Source organism: Crinia signifera, chromosome 19 (genome assembly GCF_055691185.1).
Source record: "Crinia signifera chromosome 19, ASM5569118v1, whole genome shotgun sequence".
Lineage (NCBI taxonomy): Eukaryota > Metazoa > Chordata > Amphibia > Anura > Myobatrachidae > Crinia > Crinia signifera.
The window spans coordinates 117937403-117960025 of NC_139226.1; the positions used below are offsets into that span (position 1 = coordinate 117937403).

The 22623-nt window shown below is 41.5% G+C and overlaps 1 protein-coding gene across 1 annotated transcript; it reads right to left on the reverse strand.

The window, feature by feature from the left end:
* Positions 1-1700: 1700 nt before the first annotated feature.
* Positions 1701-22116, reverse strand: LOC146041620 (5-hydroxytryptamine receptor 3A-like). Its single transcript, XM_083161558.1, has 7 exons — positions 21985-22116; positions 18262-18306; positions 15407-15516; positions 14274-14443; positions 13420-13568; positions 5749-5953; positions 1701-2335 (listed from the first exon to the last, which is right to left on the reverse strand). Exons 1-7 carry the CDS (start codon positions 22114-22116, stop codon positions 1701-1703), a joined length of 1446 nt encoding a protein of 481 aa, XP_083017684.1.
* Positions 22117-22623: the final 507 nt, after the last annotated feature.

The following is a 22623-nucleotide window of genomic DNA, read 5'->3' on the forward strand; positions in this document are numbered from 1 at the left end:
CCAGGAGCAGCTCCAATGTGAGCTTCTCTATCTCTATGTACAACATAAGTCCTCTTCTTTGTAAACCTCCTGTAATTGAGTCAGACGCATCCATGAGTGGTGTCTGTGTATTTTGATGGTCATCCATATGCGACTTTCTTCAAATACTGTCTAAACGTCTGTGTGATCAAAAGCAAGGACTATGTAGATACTGTATGTAGATGTAGTTACTGTATCTAGATGCTGAAATACCATTTGTAGTTACTATAATGTAGATACTGTAATACAGTACCAATTGAGACATCTATAGAGGGTCCAACTGATAGATCCCCGAGGTAATTTTTCCGACACCTGCTTAAAACCCAGAAAGTGAGAAGGATTCACAATCTACAGCAGGCATGTCCAACGTTGGACCTCCAGATGTTATGAAACTACACATCCCAGCATGCTTTGCACAGTTTTGCTATTAGAGAATGCTAAAACTATTGCAAAGCATGCTGGGATGTGTAGTTTCACAACATCTGGAGGTCCAACGTTGGACATGCCTGATCTACAGTATATTCATACTGAAAATCAAGATCAAGCAAGCTTCTGCTCTTCTGCTCCACAGGAGTTTTCAGTCCTCCCATTACTCACCTTAGTAAAACTGCATTAAGGTTTGACATCATCAAACTCCCCCCATCAAACTAGCCACCTGCCACTGCTGGCCAGGTGCTTGGAGCCAGCAGTGAGAGCGAGAGAGCACTTACCAGGTTTGACCTTAGGCTGATTTATTTGTGAGTCATAGCCTTCTTAGACACCATTAGGATTTTGGTGCTACAGTATATAATTCTGAATATATCTAATTATAAAAAATGTATGCTGGCAGATAGTACAAACATTACATAATTCACAGATATAATTACTAAAAACAAAATAATTAGCACATACAGTATGCAGCCTCATTGTGCCATCCTCACCTCAGAATTGGCAACTAAAAACCCTGTTTTCGTAGATTTTACCACTTTTTGTATGCTCTAATGTCCCTCTTTCGGGGCAGCACTGCGTAGTTAATTGCCAGTCTTTGCTTTTGGTAATCGCCACCTTCCGTCACAGATCCCTCTCAGCTTCCCTCTTGGCTGGGTCATCACTCATATGCAGAGGGTTGTCCTTTGCATTACTAATCCCATATGTTAGTGCATATTTGATTAGTAAAAATTCGGTAGCTAGCAATGAGGAGCGAAAAGGGGCGGTGCCCAAAATCATTTTAAAAAGAGGCATGCTGCAGTCTGATGCTTACCAGTGCTACAGCTCTCCATATTCTCAGACATACCAGTGCTACAGCTCTCCATATTCTCAGACATACCAGTACTACAGCTCTCCATATTCTCAGACATACCAGTACTACAGCTCTCCATATTCTCAGACATACCAGTACTACAGCTCTCCATATTCTCAGACATACCGGTACTACAGCTCTCCATATTCTCAGACATACCAGTACTACAGCTCTCCATATTCTCAGACATACCGGTACTACAGCTCTCCATATTCTCAGACATACTGGTACTACAGCTATCCATATTCTCAGACATACCAGTACTACAGCTCTCCATATTCTCAGACATACCAGTACTACAGCTCTCCATATTCTCAGACATACCGCTACTACAGCTCTCCATATTCTCAGACATACTGGTACTACAGCTATCCATATTCTCAGACATACCGGTACTACAGCTCTACATATTCTCAGACATACCAGTACTACAGCTCTCCATATTCTCAGACATACCAGTACTACAGCGCTCAATATTCTCAGACATACCAGTACTACAGCTCTCCATATTCTCAGACATACTGGTACTACAGCTCTCCATATTCTCAGACATACCGGTACTACAGCTCTCCATATTCTCAGACATACCAGTGCTACAGCTCTCCATATTCTCAGACATACCAGTACCACAGCTCTCCATATTCTCAGACACACCAGTACCACAGCTCTCCATCTTCTCAGACATACCGGTACTACAGCTCTCCATATTCTCAGACATACCAGTGCTACAGCTCTCCATATTCTCAGACATACCAGTACTATAGCTCACCATCTTCTCAGACATACCAGTACTACAACTTTCCATATTCTCAGACATACCAGTACTACAGCTCTCCATATTTTCAGACATATTGCTCGATTTTCCAAACAGAACTCCTTCCCTTAGGCAAAGCCAGGTGGCCATCTTCTTCAGTAACACGGTCTTTACCCACTGTGGAACCTCTGGATGAAGATTTTTCTGATGGATTATCCAAACGATAAAAATGCTCTCCAACACATTGATTACAAGCAGTACCATGCACAATATGAAATACAGACCTATAAAAAGAAAAATAAAAGTTTTAAATAACTTTAACTTATAAAGATTTAAAATAAATATATATATATATATATATATATATATATATATATATATATATATATATATATATATATATATATCAAAGTACAAACAAATCCACTCAGCACACTATAATGAACCTGCAAATAAAACATAATAGCAAAGCCACCAACCATGCCAAAGCTTTTGGTTGCTTATCATATGCTTGAAAATGTATATAAAGGCAAATACACACTATTTGAAAAAGAAAAAAGTGTGCTCTGCGCTCAGTTTTAGCAGCTTTTTGGGAGGGTTGAATACGATTTTGCTGAGGAAAAAAAGCGCTCGTGTACAGTGATTATATTAATGAGCAAAAAAGTGGGAATAAGGAATTGCATGGAATAATGTAAATTAAACAATGTGCTTAACCGCTGAAAAGGAAAAGTTAGTAAAATGTTTACAGCCCTGATAGGGCTTTTTGGTGGGGAACGAAAGTTGCGGGTCCCGGCTGAGGCTGAAGGTTGAGCACTATAAGTGAAGATCCCCGGCAGGCTACTAACTGTCCCTAGCTTACCTAGATCTTCTGGCTTCAGGCTTCATGCTTTTTCTTCCTCGCCGTGTGTCTTCCGGACCTCCGCGAGAATGCCGCGATTACCGGAAGTTCGGGTGCGCTGACTTCCGGAATCAGCGGCATTCTCGCGGAGGTCCGGAAGACACACGGCGAGGAAGAAAAAGCGTGAAGCCTGAAGCCAGAAGATCTAGGTAAGCTAGGGACAGTTAGTAGCCTGCCGGGGATCTTCACTTATAGTGCTCAACCTTCAGCCTCAGCCGGGACCCGCAACTTTCGTTCCCCACCAAAAAGCCCTATCAGGGTTGTAAACATTTTACTAACTTTTCCTTTTCAGCGGTTAAGCACATTGTTTAATTTACATTATTCCATGCAATTCCTTATTCCCACTTTTTCGCTCATTAATATAATCACTGTACACGAGCGCTTTTTTTCCTCAGCAAATACACACTAGGCAATTTGAGCTGAAATTACTCAGTTAACTCGTTTGAGGTGCTTTCAGTTCAAAAGTTGCCAAGTGTGTCCGGAGCAGCGGTGAGCGGTGATTGCTGATGCATGCTTCCGCATCATCGCTGGCCTGGCTGCTCATCTGCTGATATTACCAGCAGATGAGCGACGGACGCTACAGAGGAAAGTCATCCTCTCCCAGGGATGGTTTTGCCCATTTTGAGAACAAATTTGTGCTGCGATCAGATCTAAAGAAGGGCCTATGGGTGAACCTTTTGTCACACAACAGATATCAATACAATAATACAATTTGTTCCAAACACAGGAGTATGTCTTTGTCAACACTCGCAACAGCTTCTGTGGTGCACTGCACCAGATCATTTACACTTAGAGGAAGTGGAGGAGAAAACAAAAACTCTATGATGGTATACACACAGTATGATCGTGTCTACTTTTCTATTCAATTTTAATGTATGTTGGCTTACACACTGTATCCCTCACCCAGTAGGTTTTCGATCGGCACACACTAACCGCTGCATGTTCCTGGTCCAGTCACCCGCAGCAGTCACAACCTGGAAAGTGGACCCCAGCAATGGACCATTGACAGCAGCACTGCGGAGACCTTTAACGAGACATATGTCCATGTAACTGCTGCTGCTTCTAGTGCTGAGTGCCTGAGCAACTCTGGTTGAGGGGGCGACCCAAGAGCGGGGGTGCTCAGGGATACTGGCCCCCTGAACCCTCCCCATAGTCCAGCTCTTACCCTATTACATCTGACCCCTTGAGTTTTCTTTTGGTATTGTCTATGCATTGAGGGGTATGCAGTCAGTATGTCTACATTGTAAAATGTCAGTCTATCTTCGTGTTAGGGTTATTGTTAGACTGCAGCAAGAGCTATGTTGACATGCCCTATGTTGAACAATTGGTGTAGAAAATGTTCACATTTTGTACCACAACAAATGGAAGGGCAAGGGATGGGAGGGTATAACCTAAACCAAATGCAAGACATCATCCTGCAGTTGTGCACAGATGCATGATGATACACAGATGTATGTATGCCTAGAAGAATTTACAGGTTTATAGAGGAAGTGTAAACAGCGGGTGATGGTGTCGATTTTCACCATCTATACTGGTCAATCATTTCTGATTGGTCATTTATAAAAAAAAAAAACTCCAACACTAGATGATGCTCACTTCATTACTTGTTCTTGTGCACATGTGCTCTGGTGTTTGTATTTTTGAAATGATTCCACAAGACAGATGTATCCTATGTGTTAGAGATATATGTTTTTACAGCAGTGGTTTCCAAACTGTGTGCCACAGCAACCTGGGGTGCCTCAGAACACTTGTAGGGGTGACCTGGGCTGGTGGTCCAAGACCAATTCAAATTATATATACAGTAGTTAATTTAACAGGCAAAGCCACTATTTGTGTCTTTCAATATGAAAAAATGTGGATAAATAGAAGCAAATCATCTCCTATGCCACATATCTGACCCAAAGGATGACCTGTAAACACAATTTACTTAAGTTAATACTTTCTTTTTATGAATTTCTCAATAAGAGACTATTGGTTTAGGGGCACAATGAAGACAATACTGATACTCTAGGATGTCTTGATTCAAAAAAGTTTGGGAACCACTGGTGTGCAGTATTTATGACTATTAGTACATGCAGATTTGCATACATAAGTCTAAATACATGAAACATACCCGATGCATATGCTATTGTTGTGTGTTATTTTATTCAATTTTTTTTGGTTCAATTATGCCCACTTTGTAACTGTTACATTGGCCCTTATTCCGATCTAAGCGGTAACGGCCGCTTGCGGCCGTTCCGCCGATGTTTTCGCTCTGCGCATGTGCAGAGGGCACTCTGCGCATGTGCAGGCGAAATCGCCGCACAATTTTTTTTACCGCCGCAAAGGGGGTGGATAGGGGCGTGAGGGGCTACTTAGCCTCATTTCCCTATGCATACGCCCCGCGTTTCATGGGCGTTCCCATGCAAACGCGGGGCGTACGCATGGTAATGAGGCTGTGACGCATGTGTTGGGGGCGGGCATCTGACATCGCCGGATGTCAGCTGCCCGCCCCCATACATGCTTTCACACGGACAAGTGTCCGTGAGGTCTATGGTTGCGGGAGCTGGTGGAGCCTGCGGCCCTGCCTTCGATGGTCGGCGACCATCGAATGCAGGGGGCTGCTCCAAGATGGTGGAGGCGTATCCCCCGCCATTTTCATGCGGACCGCCACATGTCCGCGTACGGACGGCCGTGGCGATCCGTATGGAAGGCGGGGATTCGCCTGCACGGTCGGAGCCGCATATGCGGCTCCGGCCGCACCAAGCAGAATAAGGGCCATTGTCTTTTTCATCAATAGTTTCAAAATCTCATTCTCACTTATTAGCGGGGTTCCAGTCTCCGGTGAGTGGTCTGATACAATGATGAGGAAAACGGAATAGCCCAGAAGGAGGGTGATCTTGAAAGATACTCTCTCCCCACTTTCTGGGGGAAGGTAAAATCCAACAATATCCAGGAACATCAGAAACATACTGGGCAGTAATAGAGTCACGGTGTAAAAGACAGGCCGTCTTCGGATTATTACCTGTCAGAAAAGGAAAATGGAAAAATAAATGAAAACTGATAAAATGTCAATCATGCAATACTGCAATGGTGAATGGAATGGAGACTTAAAGCTCTCATACAATAATGATAGATTGTTGCAATTTTCCAATCCTTCAAAACTTGGGTCATGGATTCAGGAGTATTCAACAAGTTTAAAAATATTGATACCCCACTCCTGACTGAAATGGATTGGCGGTACAGGTTGGTAGATGTCTGTACTGATTGATTCCGAAAATTGGGGAAAAAAACATTGTGGTTTTTTTTTCAACATATTCTTTAATTGTAACTACATTTTCTCGCCTGAAGTAAGGAGGACAACATGCCTTAAGAACAGAATCCATCATGGAACCAGGAAATTATTATTTTGCACACATTGCATGATGGCCTGTCCTGTGCTTTTGGCCAGATTTGTTGTGTTTCTTTGCATTTTCTGTATGAATACTGCTTTAGTTTAAAGTAAGGTTTTATGTTCTTAAATGGTAAAAGATTGGTTTTGTAGCTCTATTCCATTCTGTACAAGAGGTATGATCACATGGGCCAATCAGGGCATTCAAGCCACTGTGAGCGCATACCATAAATAAATTGTGCCAACTGCTAGCAAAGTAGCTGAAGTACTACCTTTGCTAGAGATGGGATGGAAGTGTCAGCTAGCTTAGGAACACTTCTGGCCATAAGTTATTACATATAGGTTATTTCTGTGATGGGATAAGATCATACTATATATGATCTTATATATGATCTTATCCCATAGTAGACAACATGCAGAGAAATGCTCAATGATACATGGTAAAACTGGAAAAAAATAAAGAGCACTCATTTGTTTAATTGCAAATAAATAATAATAATAATAATATATATATATATATATATATATATATATATATATATATATATATATATATATATTTTAATTTACAATTAAACAACTGAGTGCTCTTTATTCTTTTTCCAGTTTTACCATGTATCATTGAGCATTTCTCTGCATGTTGTCTACTACTATACAAAAACTTGGGAGAGGTTTGGTAACCATATTTTATTAAGTGCCCAATTCATAATGTGAATTTTAAGACTGTGTTAACTTTGTCTTCTCTGTTGACCTGCAAAAATCAAGAGGACGATCATTTTTGTCCTTACCCTTCTGGCAATGGGGTGAACCTTTTGTTGCTTGTTGGGCACACAATGCTCCATAGTGTATAATGCCTATGGCTCTTTTATGTGAGGACTGAGCAGTAGATACCCTGTGCAGTGAACTCTGCTTTTATTTACTGTGAGTTCTGTTCATAATTGTATCAAATCAGTTTTTTCCCTAAGTTTTTGCACATTTAGAGAAGTACTGGGCATTAAGCAGAACATACTGTAGGTCATCTTCAGATGTCAGCAGTTTGGGGCATGTGCTTCACACAGGCAGATCCCTTCTGAATGTTTTGGTCCAGGGAGCCATGTATCAATAGATGTGGCCACACTGACATCATTTATTGTTTGATTCAGGCTTGATTATATCCCGGGAGGGGGAGCCGGTAGGTTTACACAGATGGAAATTCTGTGGGTGGTTAGTGGTTACTGGAAAGACAACCTTTTTAACACCACCACCATGAAGGGACTATTATAACAGCTCATACCACCTACCACTTTTCTGTGTTCTATCCTCCTGTATATGGTAGGAATCTCCAAAGTGGTCATGCCATATCAGGTAAGTGACCAAAAGGGAGGGATGGGTATAGTCGAGGGCTTACTTTTAAGAATTGGGGTATACATTTTAAATGTATAATGGAGGGTTTTTGAAAGAAAAGAATGTCCGTGTTGGGTGCACAAAAAGTGAAATATTATTTCTAAAATGTAACCTTTATTAATTATTTTAAGAACTGCGAATTTGTATAAAAAATACACATACAACATTTACACACTAATGGACACATTTAAAAAGGAAATAAATCCTGACATGGCAGGGGACAGTTGTCATTAATACCTCTATAGTCTGGGGGTATGTTAGAGGTTGGTGCTGATATGACACACTGTGGCACATAAATCAATTATTGTAACATTGTGTTCCGTATTGTGCAAGAAGTGTCAGTCACGTTTAGTAGAGGAGAGGAACAGTGCGGGCAGCATCCTGGCCGCTCCGTTCTCAATGTAGTCAGTGTTCTCAATGGAATAGACACTCTAGTAACGTGAGGGGGAGACCGAGAAGTACTGGTCATCCCCTTATGCTGCCCCCCAGAAGTCACTACGCGCCGCTACACTGTGTATAATTAAAGTGTGGCTTTGCTGCTAAGATAGGTCACAGCCGACGCCGGCTGGAAATCTATCTCGGCGCCCGGGCGCTGACAAGCCACAGTGCCGCCCCGATATCTCCTAGCGCTAGTACACACCAGGAGACCTCCGTGCAGCATGACTGCCGAGAGCACTCACACCCGACGCCGGCTAGACGTATCACTTTGCGCACTGGGGCTGGCAGTCTCAAACGCACCAACTGCTCTAAACATTCAATTTAAACAATTACAACATTAAATTTACAGGTCAGACAAGTGCCCCTGCTCATGTGACAACGCCGACGGGCGTTTCGCAATGAGCTTTCTCAAGGCTAATCGGATGGCCGTCCAGGAATCCTTGTTATACCAAGCCTCATGAATATTCATTAACTTAGGGGGTGTGTGCCCCTCTTTCATTGGTTCCTGTCATTGTCTGGATATTTCATACAGATTAGGTCTCTTCGGGAATTGGATATGTTGCGGGGGATCATTCTGTGGGGATATCTACACACAGGTATCGATCCGTTGTCTGGCGTGGGATCATCAGACATTTGTAATCAACTTTACACATAATGGTTAGTTTAAATAGGTCTGCCGGTGCCCGTATAAATCATTAATTATTGCGGGTCCTGTTAGATCAGTAAAAATAATAATGTAGAGAATCATTCTGTGGGGATAACTAAACATGGGTACCAAACTCTTGTTTTGATAGGATTACCACACATTGGTAGGGAATTTTACATATATGTGGATTTAAATGAATCTGCCGATGTCAGTATGACTCATTCACCATTGCAGGTATTATCTGTTACATCCCAGATAGCAGTTGCTTATCTCTGGTACCATAAACCTATCTGGGAGGTAACAGATAATAAGTAAGTTTTTTGGGGGATAGGGGGGAACGGGATATGTCCGCACAGGCAGGTGCTATCAGCACTAAAGATACCCCAGATGAGACATTTATCAATTGTGGAGCTCAGAGGGGGTGCAGCCAAAGACAATAAATGTAATAACAGAAAAGAGGACAGGGAAGAATGTCTTTTTTGTTGGCGCACAAGAGTAATTTTGAAAGAAATGTACAAGTTAAAATTTTCTTTATTGAAATATATTTAAAATAAGAACTGTCCAGTCCGTGAAATATATCATGTATATATATATATATATATATATGAGAAATGTTTTTCGGTTTTATATCTTTTAAATAAAATTTACTTTGATTAGTATCTGTGTCCTTTCATGTGTTATTTAATTTTGGTCCTTTTTCTATTGGGGATGTTCTGTAGGGGAGTTATTCCAATATTACTTTGGTAGGCTTATAATATTATGCCGTAGTTTACTCCTTACAGATTTACTCCCTTTGTGATGTTGTTCTGTTTTGCTTATTTTTAATCTTTTAGGCGAGTCCAGTGTGTGGATTGTATGATGTGATCTATCGGATCTCAAAATATGTTCACTTGTCACATTGATTTATCATTCATTTGCAGGTGTTGCTTTGCATTTCTGCAAGCACCAGTGCAGACACACAGTATGGTGCTGAATGTTTTAATCAAAACTTAGTAAGAGCTCTTGGCTATGTGTGTTTTTATAAGCCAATGTTGAGCTCCACTTATATCCTTTAGTTAGCTTCTCAGTGCTCTATACAGGATAATAAATAATATTGGATGATTTTAATTCAAAAAAGTGAGTGCCCGTATAGGTCACACCAATTCTATACAATATCTGTTGGTGTGTACTACCGTGAGTACAATTTTGTGATTTCCACGTAATATCTGCTGGTGTGTGTTAACACTTATGCAATTTCAGCCTCATGCAATTAGCTTTTCAATTTACACCTGTATATGTGGTTTGTCCGCTAACCAGTACTGCCAACTTGTTGCTTTTTAGCTCTACGGTATGCTGGGATTGTATCCAGAATTATATCATAAATCTTGTTGTTGCTTCTTGAGTCCCATCTATCAATAGGTTGGACTCTGTGTGCAACAACAATTTTTACAGATTGTGTAATATGTCTACCATCTATCCCCTTTAAGACAATAGCTTTTATTTATACAGTTTTAAAATATACGGCTGATATTGCCGACTGTATCGCCTGTCAGGTTCTATCTTATGGAGACTGGTAAATGTAATTTGACATATTTGCCAGCATGTATTAGAAGTTGTTTCGCTGGCTATACAATCTATATAAATAAAGTGAGATAACACAGAAATCACAGATTTTTTACAATCACTTTCATACACTTTATTGGATGCGGGCTCAGCTATTCTTTAGGCCACTGCCGCAATTCCAATTTATTGCTCTTAATTAGGTAACGTATGTATGTGTTGCAAAAAGCAACTAATATCTCTCAGATCGTTTAGTAAGTTGGACTGTGTGTGCAACAGTGGCTTATATCGATTGTTTAATATGTCTACCTTCTGTCCCCTATTATTTATTTTGCAGAAAAATAGTAGCTTTTTTGTACAGTTTTAGAATATACGGCTGGTATTGCCGACTGTCATAACTATTAATTCTGTCTTTTAGGGACTGGTAAGTTTTAATTTGACATATTTGCCAGCGTCAATTGGTAATTATGCTGGCTATACAATCTATATGGGTGGACTGGAATATCATGAATATCGCAATTTGGTGCTGCTGGTTAAGTGCCGTGTATGTATTACCCACGGTAACTGATATCTGATTGACTCTCTTAGCTTTAGGACAAGTGTTAAAAACTGAGACTGAATATAGCTATTGTACCTTTCTCACAAGGATTTATTAAGCTATTACACCCGTTACTCCGGCTCTATTCATGCAGCCGGCAGAGCGGGTACAGTCTCGCACTGTCACTCCGTCAAAGCACAGGACAAGTGTTAAATACAGAGTATATTTACTGAAGCTATTACAGCCGCTGCTCCGGCTCTATTTATGCAGCCGGCAGAGCGGGTACAGTCTAGCACTGTCACTTTGTCAAAGCACAGGGCAAGTGTTAAATACCGAGTATATTTACTAAAGCTATTACAGCCGCTACTCCAGCTCTATTTATGCAGCCGGCAGAGCGGGTACAGTCTCGCACTGTCACTCCGTCAAAGCACAGGGCAAGTGTTAAATACAGAGACTGAGTATATCACTGAAGCTATTACAGCCGCTACTCCGGCTCTATTCATGCAGCCGGCAAAGCGGGTGTAGTCTCGCACTGTCTCTCCGTCAGAGCGCAGATTATTCTATTACAGAACTAACATCACATTTAATTAGATTATTATGTTTAGGACTCCAACACATAGGACATATGAACGCCGACGCGCGTTTCACTAGTGGCAGTTTTTTCAAGGCAGCTTGCCATGTCAGGATTTATTTCCTTTTTAAATGTGTCCATTAGTGTGTAAATGTTGTATGTGTATTTTTTATACAAATTCGCAGCTCTTAAAAGAATTAATAAAGGTTACATTTTAGAAATACTATTTCTCTTTTGGTGCACCCAACACGGACATTCTTTTCTTTCAAAAACCCTCCTTGATAAATTTTGTGTCCAAGGGTAGCACGCCTCTGTACATAAAAAACACCCAAGTGGTGCTGTATTATTGATAAGAGAGGCCCACCCTATTTCAGTCTATCTAACTGACCAGTGCGATTGACACCCCCTTTTTGTTTGCCCAAATGTATAATGGAAGCACTTAGTGGGTGTAGCTATGTGTATTGAATTAAAATAAATACATTATATACTGTACCTCTAAATATGGTACACTGGATATGAAATAATTTAAGTATAGAAGTACCTAACAATATTTTTTATTATTTAAGGGGTAGTTAAGATGGATTATAAGGAGGTATAGGATAATGATTTTAATAAAAGAATGGGGTTATTTTGGTGAAACTAAGGTAAGTAATAAAGGAGGTTTACAGTATGATTGTGAATTGAAATAATAAATGATGTGGGAGTTAGTTAATGATAGTATCTGGGAAAGTGTGATCATAAATCATTTTATAACGTTGGGTTGGGTTGTTATAATGATGCTTCACAATTATAAATTTTTAAGGAGAGTTAATTCATTATGAAGTTATGGTTATTATTGGGTAGTCAAAAGGAATGCTCCACAATATAATGTCGGTAACTAGTATGCTCAATGTAATGTATAACAATGACTCGCATGGTCTGTATAGTGTATATTGGTCACTAGGATCTACCTAATATGGAATAATTATCATTAGGAAGATTTTGCTTTCTGTAGTAGTCAATATGTTTGATGGAAGATATGAATAGCTTGGCGCAAAATACCATAAACAAAATGTGAGTTGTTAGGTTAAAAACAGTCTGTCTTTTTGTAATTTATTATTTGGGACTATAAAAGAAAACATATTTTACATCCACAAAGTAGTCAGGAAAATGAATTTATCAAGATGCCCTTGCAGAACATTTTGCCATTTCTTCCACATGAACCAGTGTATTAAAATCTTCCCTTGAGTGGTATTGAGAAGGATAAGAAGGAGAAGAAAAAGAACAAGAAATAATTATGGATAAGTAAATAACCTTATATGCTGCAATTAATATTTTCTTCCTTTACAACATTGTTCTTCTACAGATGATCAACTTTATTCTGGTTGGCATGCAGCGCTGTGAAGTTCACAGTGCTTCATGTCTTTTTAAGCCTGCCCACCACTCGCTTTAAGCAGCGCTATGGAAAGCCATCCACATCATTGCCAGCAGATGAGCGGCGGCCAGCAATGATGATGCAGGAGTGCGCAGCAGCGCTCACTGCTCATCGCTGCTCTGTACACACTGGGTAGCTTTCATGCTGAAAGCCGCTCAGATGAGAAAACTGAGCAGCTTTCACATGAAAGTCACCCACCGTGTATGGGCCTTTAGTTTTGTGTGCTGTAGGAGGACAGGGCGGACAGCGGTGATGTCAGCTGCCTGCCCCATTCACCGCATCATCGGGGCATTACCATGGGAACGCCCAACGTTTTCATGGGGACGCATCCCTGGCCCGCGCGCCAAACGTCCCGTGCACACTGCTGTGTGCGAGTTTCCGGTGAACACTCTGCAGGGAACAAAAAAATTGCGCCCCTGTGCAAATTCGCATGGGAGCGCATAGACCAGAAAAAGGTCTGACATCTGTAAATATTTCATCAGATGATAATATTACTAGCACAGATCGGTATATAAAAATATCTGATCCTAAAACGTGTGGGCAGCTGGTAGAAAGAATCACAGTAACTTACAAAGAACTTTATCTCTCCAAAGATGTAGTCATATTCCTCAAACACTCTGTAGCTGGGAATTACCCGGACGAGCTCCCACTCTCCCTCATTCTTGTACACAGTGTGGAAATTATTTTTCTTCTTCCAAGTGGTTACATTAATATCCTGAACTAGAAAGGAGAAATGTAAATGAATTAATCAGTTAATATGTTCGGAAAGTATTACCCAAGGATCCATGGAATTATATTTTTTCCACAGCCTCCCCATTCCTATCTTAAAAAAAATTATGGGATACTGGACTACGTACATTAATCTTCAAAACTTTGGGGGAGATTCTCTAAGAATCTCCGCCCCCCTTGGCCGCCCATCACATATTTAATTATCGCATATACTGTAACATATGCGATAATTAAGGCAAAGGACAGCTCTTGCGTTAAGAGCTGTCCTTTGCGGTGAGAGTCGCCAGGTCCCAGCAGGTCCCGGCGGCTCTCCCCTCCCTTCCACACCCGGCGCTGCTGCTGCTGCGCCGGGCTCTCCTCCTCCCTGCATCCGGAAGAGGATCAGTGCAGGGAGGAGGTCACAGGTCCGGGCAGCACAGCGCTATGCTGCCCGGACACAGGTGAGGGGAGAGGGGGTGATGCGGGGCGGCGGAGGGTTGCGATAGAAGCCCATTGGCTTCTATGGGGCATCGCCAGATTTTTCTGGCGTTGCCCCCTGCCGCGGTAACCCGCGGTTACAGCATCCCAAAATGCGGTAAAAACCCCGATAACGGGGTTTTTACCGCATTTTTAGCTTAGAGAATCTCCCCCTTTATCTTATATCTTCACACATTTACACTTTATTAATAGGCAGAAAGTGAAAAGTGACAAACATACTTGTGTGAGTCCAGCTTGTGAAAGTGATGGAGCAGTTCTGATGATCAAAGGGAAAGTAGTACATGTCAAGGCTACAGGATGATGCTATTAGCATTGGTTTGTTGTTGAATACTCGGCCATTATTATTAACGTAGACATAACTAATCTCCGAGGACTTCTCAGTATCCAACCTGAAAAACAATTAAAATGTAGTTAGTGGACTAGGCAGGGAAGGGTGATGTATAATTCATTTACTATAGAATGTGCTTGGCAAATGATAGCTGTTTGATACATCATTCTCCGCCTATGCCATTATGTAGGCTCCGCCCACAACATGGAAGAATTTCCATCAATTAAACTTCAAGTTTAAATATAACATAACTGTGGTTCAGTAATCAACTTGATCCTGTGGTTCTTCCCAGAGCACCTAATAAAATAGCTTTTCGGCACAACAATCACAAGTATATAAATTGAAATTTATATTCTATTTAGAATAGTTATGTAGCCAAACATATTGCAAACTATTGTTCTCGCTCATCTTCAAACAAAATGCAGGTAGGAATAATCTCTGATACGCAAAAATGTACCCCAAGTAGCCTCAGATCTGGTGTGGTCCTTTGTGTTTTTTTTCAGTGATTCATGTATGTATCGGTACAATTTTTAAAAATGAGATTATTTCATTAAAATAGCAATCCAGTAATCAAATAACCCTTTCTAACTCATTTACCTAAATTAATGCTACTGTGTATTGAATTGTGGTGCTCTTTGTTGCCTGTACTCTATTTTTGTAACTTACTGTAATGTTAAGTTTTTTCACCCTGTACTATTCTATTGTTTGCCCTTAGTACAGTGCTGCAAAACATTTGTGACGCCTTATAAATAAAATATAATAATAATATTAATAATGATAAAAATAATAAAACCAAGGGCATATTTTTAGAATTATTCTAAAGTGACCTCCATTTATAAAAATGTTGTCACATGACATTGTAAGCATTATTTCAATGAAGTGGAGGGGGAGGGGGTGTCTGGATTTTTAGATGGATTTTCTATTTAATGTATGATTGACTGAAGTAAATCTCTTGCCAAACATGCAATATTAATTCACAAGAGTTATCTAGTATTGATGATTTACCAGAAAACATAATACTTACAATTCAACGACCACAATATCTGGCACCCACACCCGATTTGTGGGAATTGATAGTAAAGTCACATTATCAAATTCTGATGGATCCCAAACTAGAAACTCATCCACCCAGGACTGTATGTAAGGATAAAAAAAAAAACTGTATTAGAATTTTTTTTAATAAAGGTAAAATTCATAAACTAGAAATAAATCTATCAAACATCTGCTGTGGAACAACGTATTTGTAAAGCAACAAGCAAGTGATGCTATTTTAAAAGAGGCTACAGTATTTACAATTTGTTACCAAACTGGATATTACAGGTTAGCAAAACACTAAAGCAGGGTCCAGAGGGGAGCTGCAACTCAGTTAAAAATTCAAAAAAGGGGAGGCACAGCAACTACCCTTCCAAACTGACTAATTGGCAGCGGATGTGGCTCCCCTACAGTATATGAATTCTTGACTGTGCTGCGCCCCCACCTCTGGAGCCGCCAATGTGCATGGCAATTTTTTGCAGGAAACAAATTATTTTAGCACATTTGCCCAATAGCCACTAGAGGGCTATGCAATTATGTCCCTTTTTATGTGAAAAATTGCTAGTTTGTGAACACACAAAAGAATGAATACTTATCAGGATTTAGTGTCACCTGCCTGATAAATGCCAGCAACTGGGATAATTGGATAGCCCTGGATGAGTCAATTAGCTTCAGTAAATTACCTTGGCTACATGGATACATCTCAAAAACTAGTGAAACATAAACTGGAGTGAAGGTTAATGTGGTGCTCGGTGCATTGAGGTTCGCCCTTCTGACTTCCTTGGGGTCTTACCCTAAAGTACCCCAAAAATACGACCACGATATAAACAAATTGGATTCAGATATTAGGCGCTCTTCGTATGGGCATAGATTAGATCTGAAGATGGTGGGGAAATATAGTATGTGAAAAAATACTTCCCTTGGTAGTGGGGTGATGCCCTCCTCTGACAGTGTTCTTCTTTTCTTAGATCTTCCTTATCCTCTCAAACAGGGTTTTGGATATATGAAAAAGAATGTGTATATACAGTACAATGTGTTATATCCTTTCCTCTCAACACTTAGGATATATTTGACAGATCTTTGGGTGATTTAAACGCGTACCAAACTCACTCTAAAAGTGGTTAAACAAATATATCAAGGTGTCTTTCTACTGGGTGACACGCACCCGTACTCACGATGTTATCTGCTGTGTGAAGCTCATAAAGGTTTATTTTTCTCTCGATTCTCCAAACAAGCTTTTTATTTGATACACACAACAGTAAAAACGAGATTTAAAATATTTGTCCAGAATTAAAACTGTTTGAACCATAGTACCGAATCAGATGGTGATAACGTGAAATCAACACCCCAAAGTGGTATTCCGGACCCAAATGGCAGTGGACTAGCACATAAACACTCACCTGATCCCGGTTGCAGTCCTCCAGTATATGCACACTCAAATCTGAGTCAACATGTTTCGAGACTGAATGTCTCTTCGTCAGGGCTCAGATCAGTGTGTGCGTTTTTCTCTTTTATCCTTGAATTCCCTCCCACTTCCTGTTGCCCAATCCCGAATGTCAGTGTAATAATTTATTCCTTTTTCTAAAACAGCCCAAGACATATATAAAGATTCCCCCTACTGTTCCGCCTCATTCGGTGTGTTTGTAAGCGCCTCTTATTATAACTAGAAGAATGTGGACCAAATGGGAGGAATGAGCTGAAGGACAGGACCGGAAAGGGCTGCACACACGGCCGGGAATCCAACATGTGCGAGTGACTGGAAGTGAAGCCACATGCTACCGGAAGTCAGCCTGGCGGGCGCACGCAGCACTGGAAGCCTGATTTCAGGCGAGCTGTACTGGTTATAATAAGAGGCGCTTACAAACACACCGAATGAGGCGGAAAAGTAGGGGGAATCTTTATACATGTCTTGGGCTGTTTTAGAAAAAGGAATAAATTATTACACTGACATTCGGGATTGGGCAACCAGAAGTGGGAGGGGATTTAAGAATAAAAGAGAAAAATGCACACACTGATCTGAGCCCTGAAGAAGAGACATTCAGTTTTGAAACATGTTGACTCAGATTTGAGTGTGCATATACTGGGGGACTGCAACCGGGATCAGGTGAGTGTTTATGTGCTAGTCCACTGCCATTTGGGTCCGGAATACCACTTGGGGGTGTTGATTTCACGTTATCACCATCTGATTCGGTACTGTGGTTCAAACAGTTTTAATTCTGGATAAATATTTTATATCTCGTTTTTACTGTTGTGTGTATCAATAAAAAGCTTGTTTGGAGAACCAAGAGAAGAAGAAACCTTTATGAGCTTCACACAGCAAATAACATCGTGAGTACGGGTGCGTGTCACCAAGTAGAAAGACACCTTGATATATTTGTTTAACCACTTTTAGAGTGAGTTTGGTACGCGTTTAAATCACCCAAAAATCTGTCAAATATATCCTAAGTGTTGAGAGGAAAGGATATAACACATTGTATATACACATTCTTTTTCATATATCCAAAAACCTGTTTGAGAGGATAAGGAAGATCTAAAAAAGAAGAACACTGTCAGAGGAGGGCATCACCCCACTACCAAGGGAAATATTTTTCACATACTATATTTCCCCACCATCTTCAGATCTAATCTATGCCCATATGAAGAGCGCCTAATATCTGAATCCAATTTGTATATAACATCTCAAAAACTGATAATGATTTTGTTGATATTCCACCATTTTAGTTCATTTGAGCACTAAAATTGTCCTTATCTTGATACAATAGCCATTTCTTATGCACAAAAAATGCATAAGAATTTATTAAAAAAACATACTAATGTAACAAAAAATATAAATATAAAATAATTTACCTGATTATACCATATGTACGTGGTCAGTACTTGGCTTTTTTCATCCTGGGAGAGGAGAGAAAAAAAACATATCTGCAGCAAAATATTTACTAATCACAAAAAAAAATCTGTATCTAGTATTAAAAAATAATATATTTTAAGACTATATTCTGACATCATGATAAAAATATATAGCACGTGATTAAGTCATTTTACTAAAACCAGTTGCACACAAAAGTGCAGAAGGATTTCCAAAAGGGAAGAACGTTGAGTTTTGAAGATCTTATTACAATCAGTTCATTCATATTTCCATGTTAGAAATTCACCAAAGGCTACTTTCCTTTGTACCCAGGGTCGGCACCACCACTAGGCAGCTTTAGGCATTTGCCTAGGGCGCCGGCCACTAGAGGGCGTTAATGAGCTGCAGGAGGAACAGCAGCAGCAGCAGCAGGAAGGGTCCCACCGGTGCCGAGGAGAACAGAAGGAAAGCACCTGGGAGCAGGTGAGTGAGCCTACCCCCGCCCCTGGAGAACACCCATGTATAGCGCCCGCACTGACCCCCCTGGAGCTGCGGCAATCGCTGCCTCTCTAAACCTCCCCCGTGGAGCCAGATGCTGCGGCCACACCTACCTCCAATCCCCTCCATCTCCCGCCAACAACCCCCTCCCACCGATGGAATGTAACGGTGGCTGACCCCCCTGGAGCCCGCCTGGAGCTGCGGCCATCGCCAAAGTGAGACGCTGCGGCCGCATCTCCCTCCCCTGGAGCCGGTGAGCACCGGGGCGCCACCCCCCCTCCACCTTGCACCGGCCCTGTTTGTACCTCTTATCTAATGTACACCTTACTTCATACTTTAGAAAAGTTCAGCATTTTGTCATGAATCGTCTATTGATCGGGAAGAATGTTTTTGCACAGCTTCTCAGATTTTATATTCAATAATGAAAGCCATAAATTGTTCCAGTTTCCAGATGAATAAAATTGCAAATTACAGTATAGTCCGTTCCTGTGTGGGTAGTAGGAGTCATGTGTGGTGTCCTCTGCTGCCAGCCTGGCACATGAAAACAATATACTACACTTGCTGCTGTGGCTGCAGTATAAAACCCTATGGTGTCCTGTGTGGTGTCCTATGGTCAGGGCCGGTACTACCCTAGGCAGTTTTGCCTGGGTGCTAAGAAGCCTTACACCGGCCCTGCCTATGCTGCCAGTGCTGGGACTGTACTGCTGCCCTGCTTGCCACATAAGTGGGTGCTGCCGTGGTCTTGAAAAAAAAAAAGCGGGGGGGGGGGTGCCATTGTCCTGTGCTGTCAAGGGGCACTGCACTGTGTGTTCCAAATCAATGCATGGGTTCTCCCATGCGCTATAGGGGTGCATTGCCCTGTGTTCGCTCCATTTAGTTAAGGGGCATTAAAATGTAAAAGAACATAATAAAAGGAATACTAGTGCACCTGTGAGCTTTTGTATTGGTGCTGTGCCCTGTGTGTTCACTCCATTTAATTAAAATTGAATATAATTAAAGGGGTTCCAGTGCACCTGTGCGTTCCTGTATTGGTGCTGTGCCCTGTGTGTCCTCTCCATTTAATTAAGTTGTTCTACCGTGAGCTGTAAAGGGTGCTGCTGTCCTGGGCTGCTGTGGCAAATTTTAAATCACAATTAACTGTGAATACACACTGAAGAATTAATCATTAAACATTAATCATTTTCTCACCAACAGCTCTTTGCACCTCTGCAGATTTGTGTCCATCAGAAACAGAGATACAGGTTTATAATGCCTAAGATTAAGTACAGTGGCCAAAATATAGTGATCTCATTTCAAGTATTTGACCACCCTTTTCGGGCCAACAACAGCATCTCCAGCACGCCCCTGTCATTTTTATTAATTAAATTCTACACCACTATCAAATAAATTGTGTGACTTGGGACATTGGACTTTTCAGTTACAGATGGAGCCCCTCTAGTCATTACGAGGGCTGGCGATAGAATTGCCAGCCCTCCCCAGCTGCCAGGCCCTGCCATCCATTGGAAGTGGTGCGTGTGCACGATGCGCTTGCGCACCGGTTCTGATGGTGCTCCCCATCGGTCCCCGCCGCCTCGCTCCCGATCCCCATCAGTAGCCGCCGCCCCCACCTTCTAACCCTGCCCATCTCCCTGAAGTGGAGATGTACATGGTTTCCGCTGCAGAGCCGCCGAGTGACTGGGACGCACGTGTGTGTGTGTGTGAGACACACGTGCCAGTCTGATGGAGTGTCTCCAAGCCAGCACTTGCCAGCGGGGACATTCTGGCAAGCGCTGGGGCTAAATGAGAGGGGCTCTACCTGTATTTGGCTCCCAACAAAAATTATCCCTACAATGAATATGTTTGGGTACAATACATGTGGTAAGGGAATATGGATAATAAGCTCAACTGGGGCAGTGACTGATGTTAATTTACAAATTGTCTTTGTGAAGTGCTGAGGAATATGTGTGCACTATATAAATAACTAGTAATGAATAAAATAAAATAAACCTACATTAAATATCTACTAGAGTCTAAGTGGGGTAAGCCATTATGCAATGATGTCCCTCAGTTTTTCAAAAAGATTCTAAGCTTTCTCCTCTTACTGAAACTGGTGATACCCAGGATAGCCTGCCTAGGAATGAGTTGGTGTTTGTGAGATGTTACTGTTGGTGGTGGGTCATGTAGTTTAATTTGTCCTGTTCCACTTGTACACATGTTGGTGAGGGTACAATGGCATTTCTGAATGAGGACACCAATTACAATTTTTTAAATTGTCCCTTGTACTGTCTGGGAATTGCTATTCTAGTGAAGTGGGATCTAGAGCAGGGACCCAGTATATCAATAAACTGTTTAAATCCCACTGCACTCATAGTGGATATTGGATGCACCTCTAACACCAGCATACTTGCTATGGCCTCAGTAATCTTCTTTGTGAATGGGTGACTGCAGCCATTTTGTGATAGTTATTTTTCATTAGAACTGCCGGAGGAGACGGAGCCAGGAGAATATCTGCGCTGCTGGACCCTGAATTCGGTGGCGGCATGTAGAGGGGTATGGAGTTGTTTAAGTTTACTTGGGTGGCCGGGTGGGAGGGTTGCGGCGCTTCCAATATGTCCCGCTCCTGGCCACACAGACAGACGCATACTAGTAACCATAGCCCCGCGGACCGGTGCCCACAGTGCCTCAGCGCCTCCCCGCCATAGCGGGGGCTGCAGGGCTATAGTTACACCACTGCATGCACACAGCAAACAATTTGGATAATCCAGCAGAAATGAGGCACCTGCATAGGTATCTCCCAAAGTATTGTACCAGGGAGATAGGGAAAAGCAAACAATGGTGCAAATAATGTACCAGGGAGATAGGGAAAAGCAAACAATGGTGCAAATAACTTCTTAAAAAGGGTAATTTAATATAAATCTGCACTTACAATAAGTGAGCAAATAAAATCGTGTTGTACAAAAACAGCAGACAAGGATGGGAGACCCCAGATGGTAATACTGTCCAAGCGTCCAGTCTGGAGCAGGAAGCAGGCAGAGGGGAACAGGGATCCCAAACAGTCAGCGGTCAGTCAAAAGATTGATGAATTGGCATAACGCGTTTCGGAGGATACCTCCTTTTTCAAATGCATTTTTGCACTTTTGATTGGATTCTTTTAGTAATATTATTGAATGTCACTGATGTTAACCTTTAAGCACATACATCCATCCCCCAAATGTAAATAAGAAAATCATAGGAGATAGTGTACTTACCACTCCAAGAATGGAATATATATTGATATCAATGTACACCATTGTTGTTTGTCTCCAGTTATGCACTGGTCTCACATCCTTCTTGTACCCATCCATCAAGTAGTTTGCAAGTCTTACAGTGTTTGGCTTCATTTTCTTAGGAGATTCTTTTGTTTCAAAAGTACAATGACAGATTAATCAGTCAGTCTCCCTGTCAGTCTATGCGTTCGTCAGTCTGTCTGTGCGTTCATCTATCCACATTCAGATGGAGCCAGCCTCATCATTTCTGTCGCCCTATTACCGGCAACGGATGTGCGAGCATCCGAAACGCTCGGTGACTCACATGCGCTGGTGTGCCATCCACCATATACAGATGGAGCCCTCCTCATCTAGCCCTTTAATAGGATTAAGTGAGTAATAGGATTACTCTGCTAATCCTCTACTGTATTGTATTGCTGCTGGGAACAATAGGATAGCCATGGTGAGCCAAGACCTAAGGAAGATAGTTGAGAGGGGCTCCATCTGTAGGAGCTTCTGGTGCACCAGTGGGAACAATGAGGCTAGCACCATCTGTAGCTATACATCAATCTATCTATCCATCTACACACGTATTATATATATATCCTGATGAACACAGTCCCCGAAACGTCGATAGACATA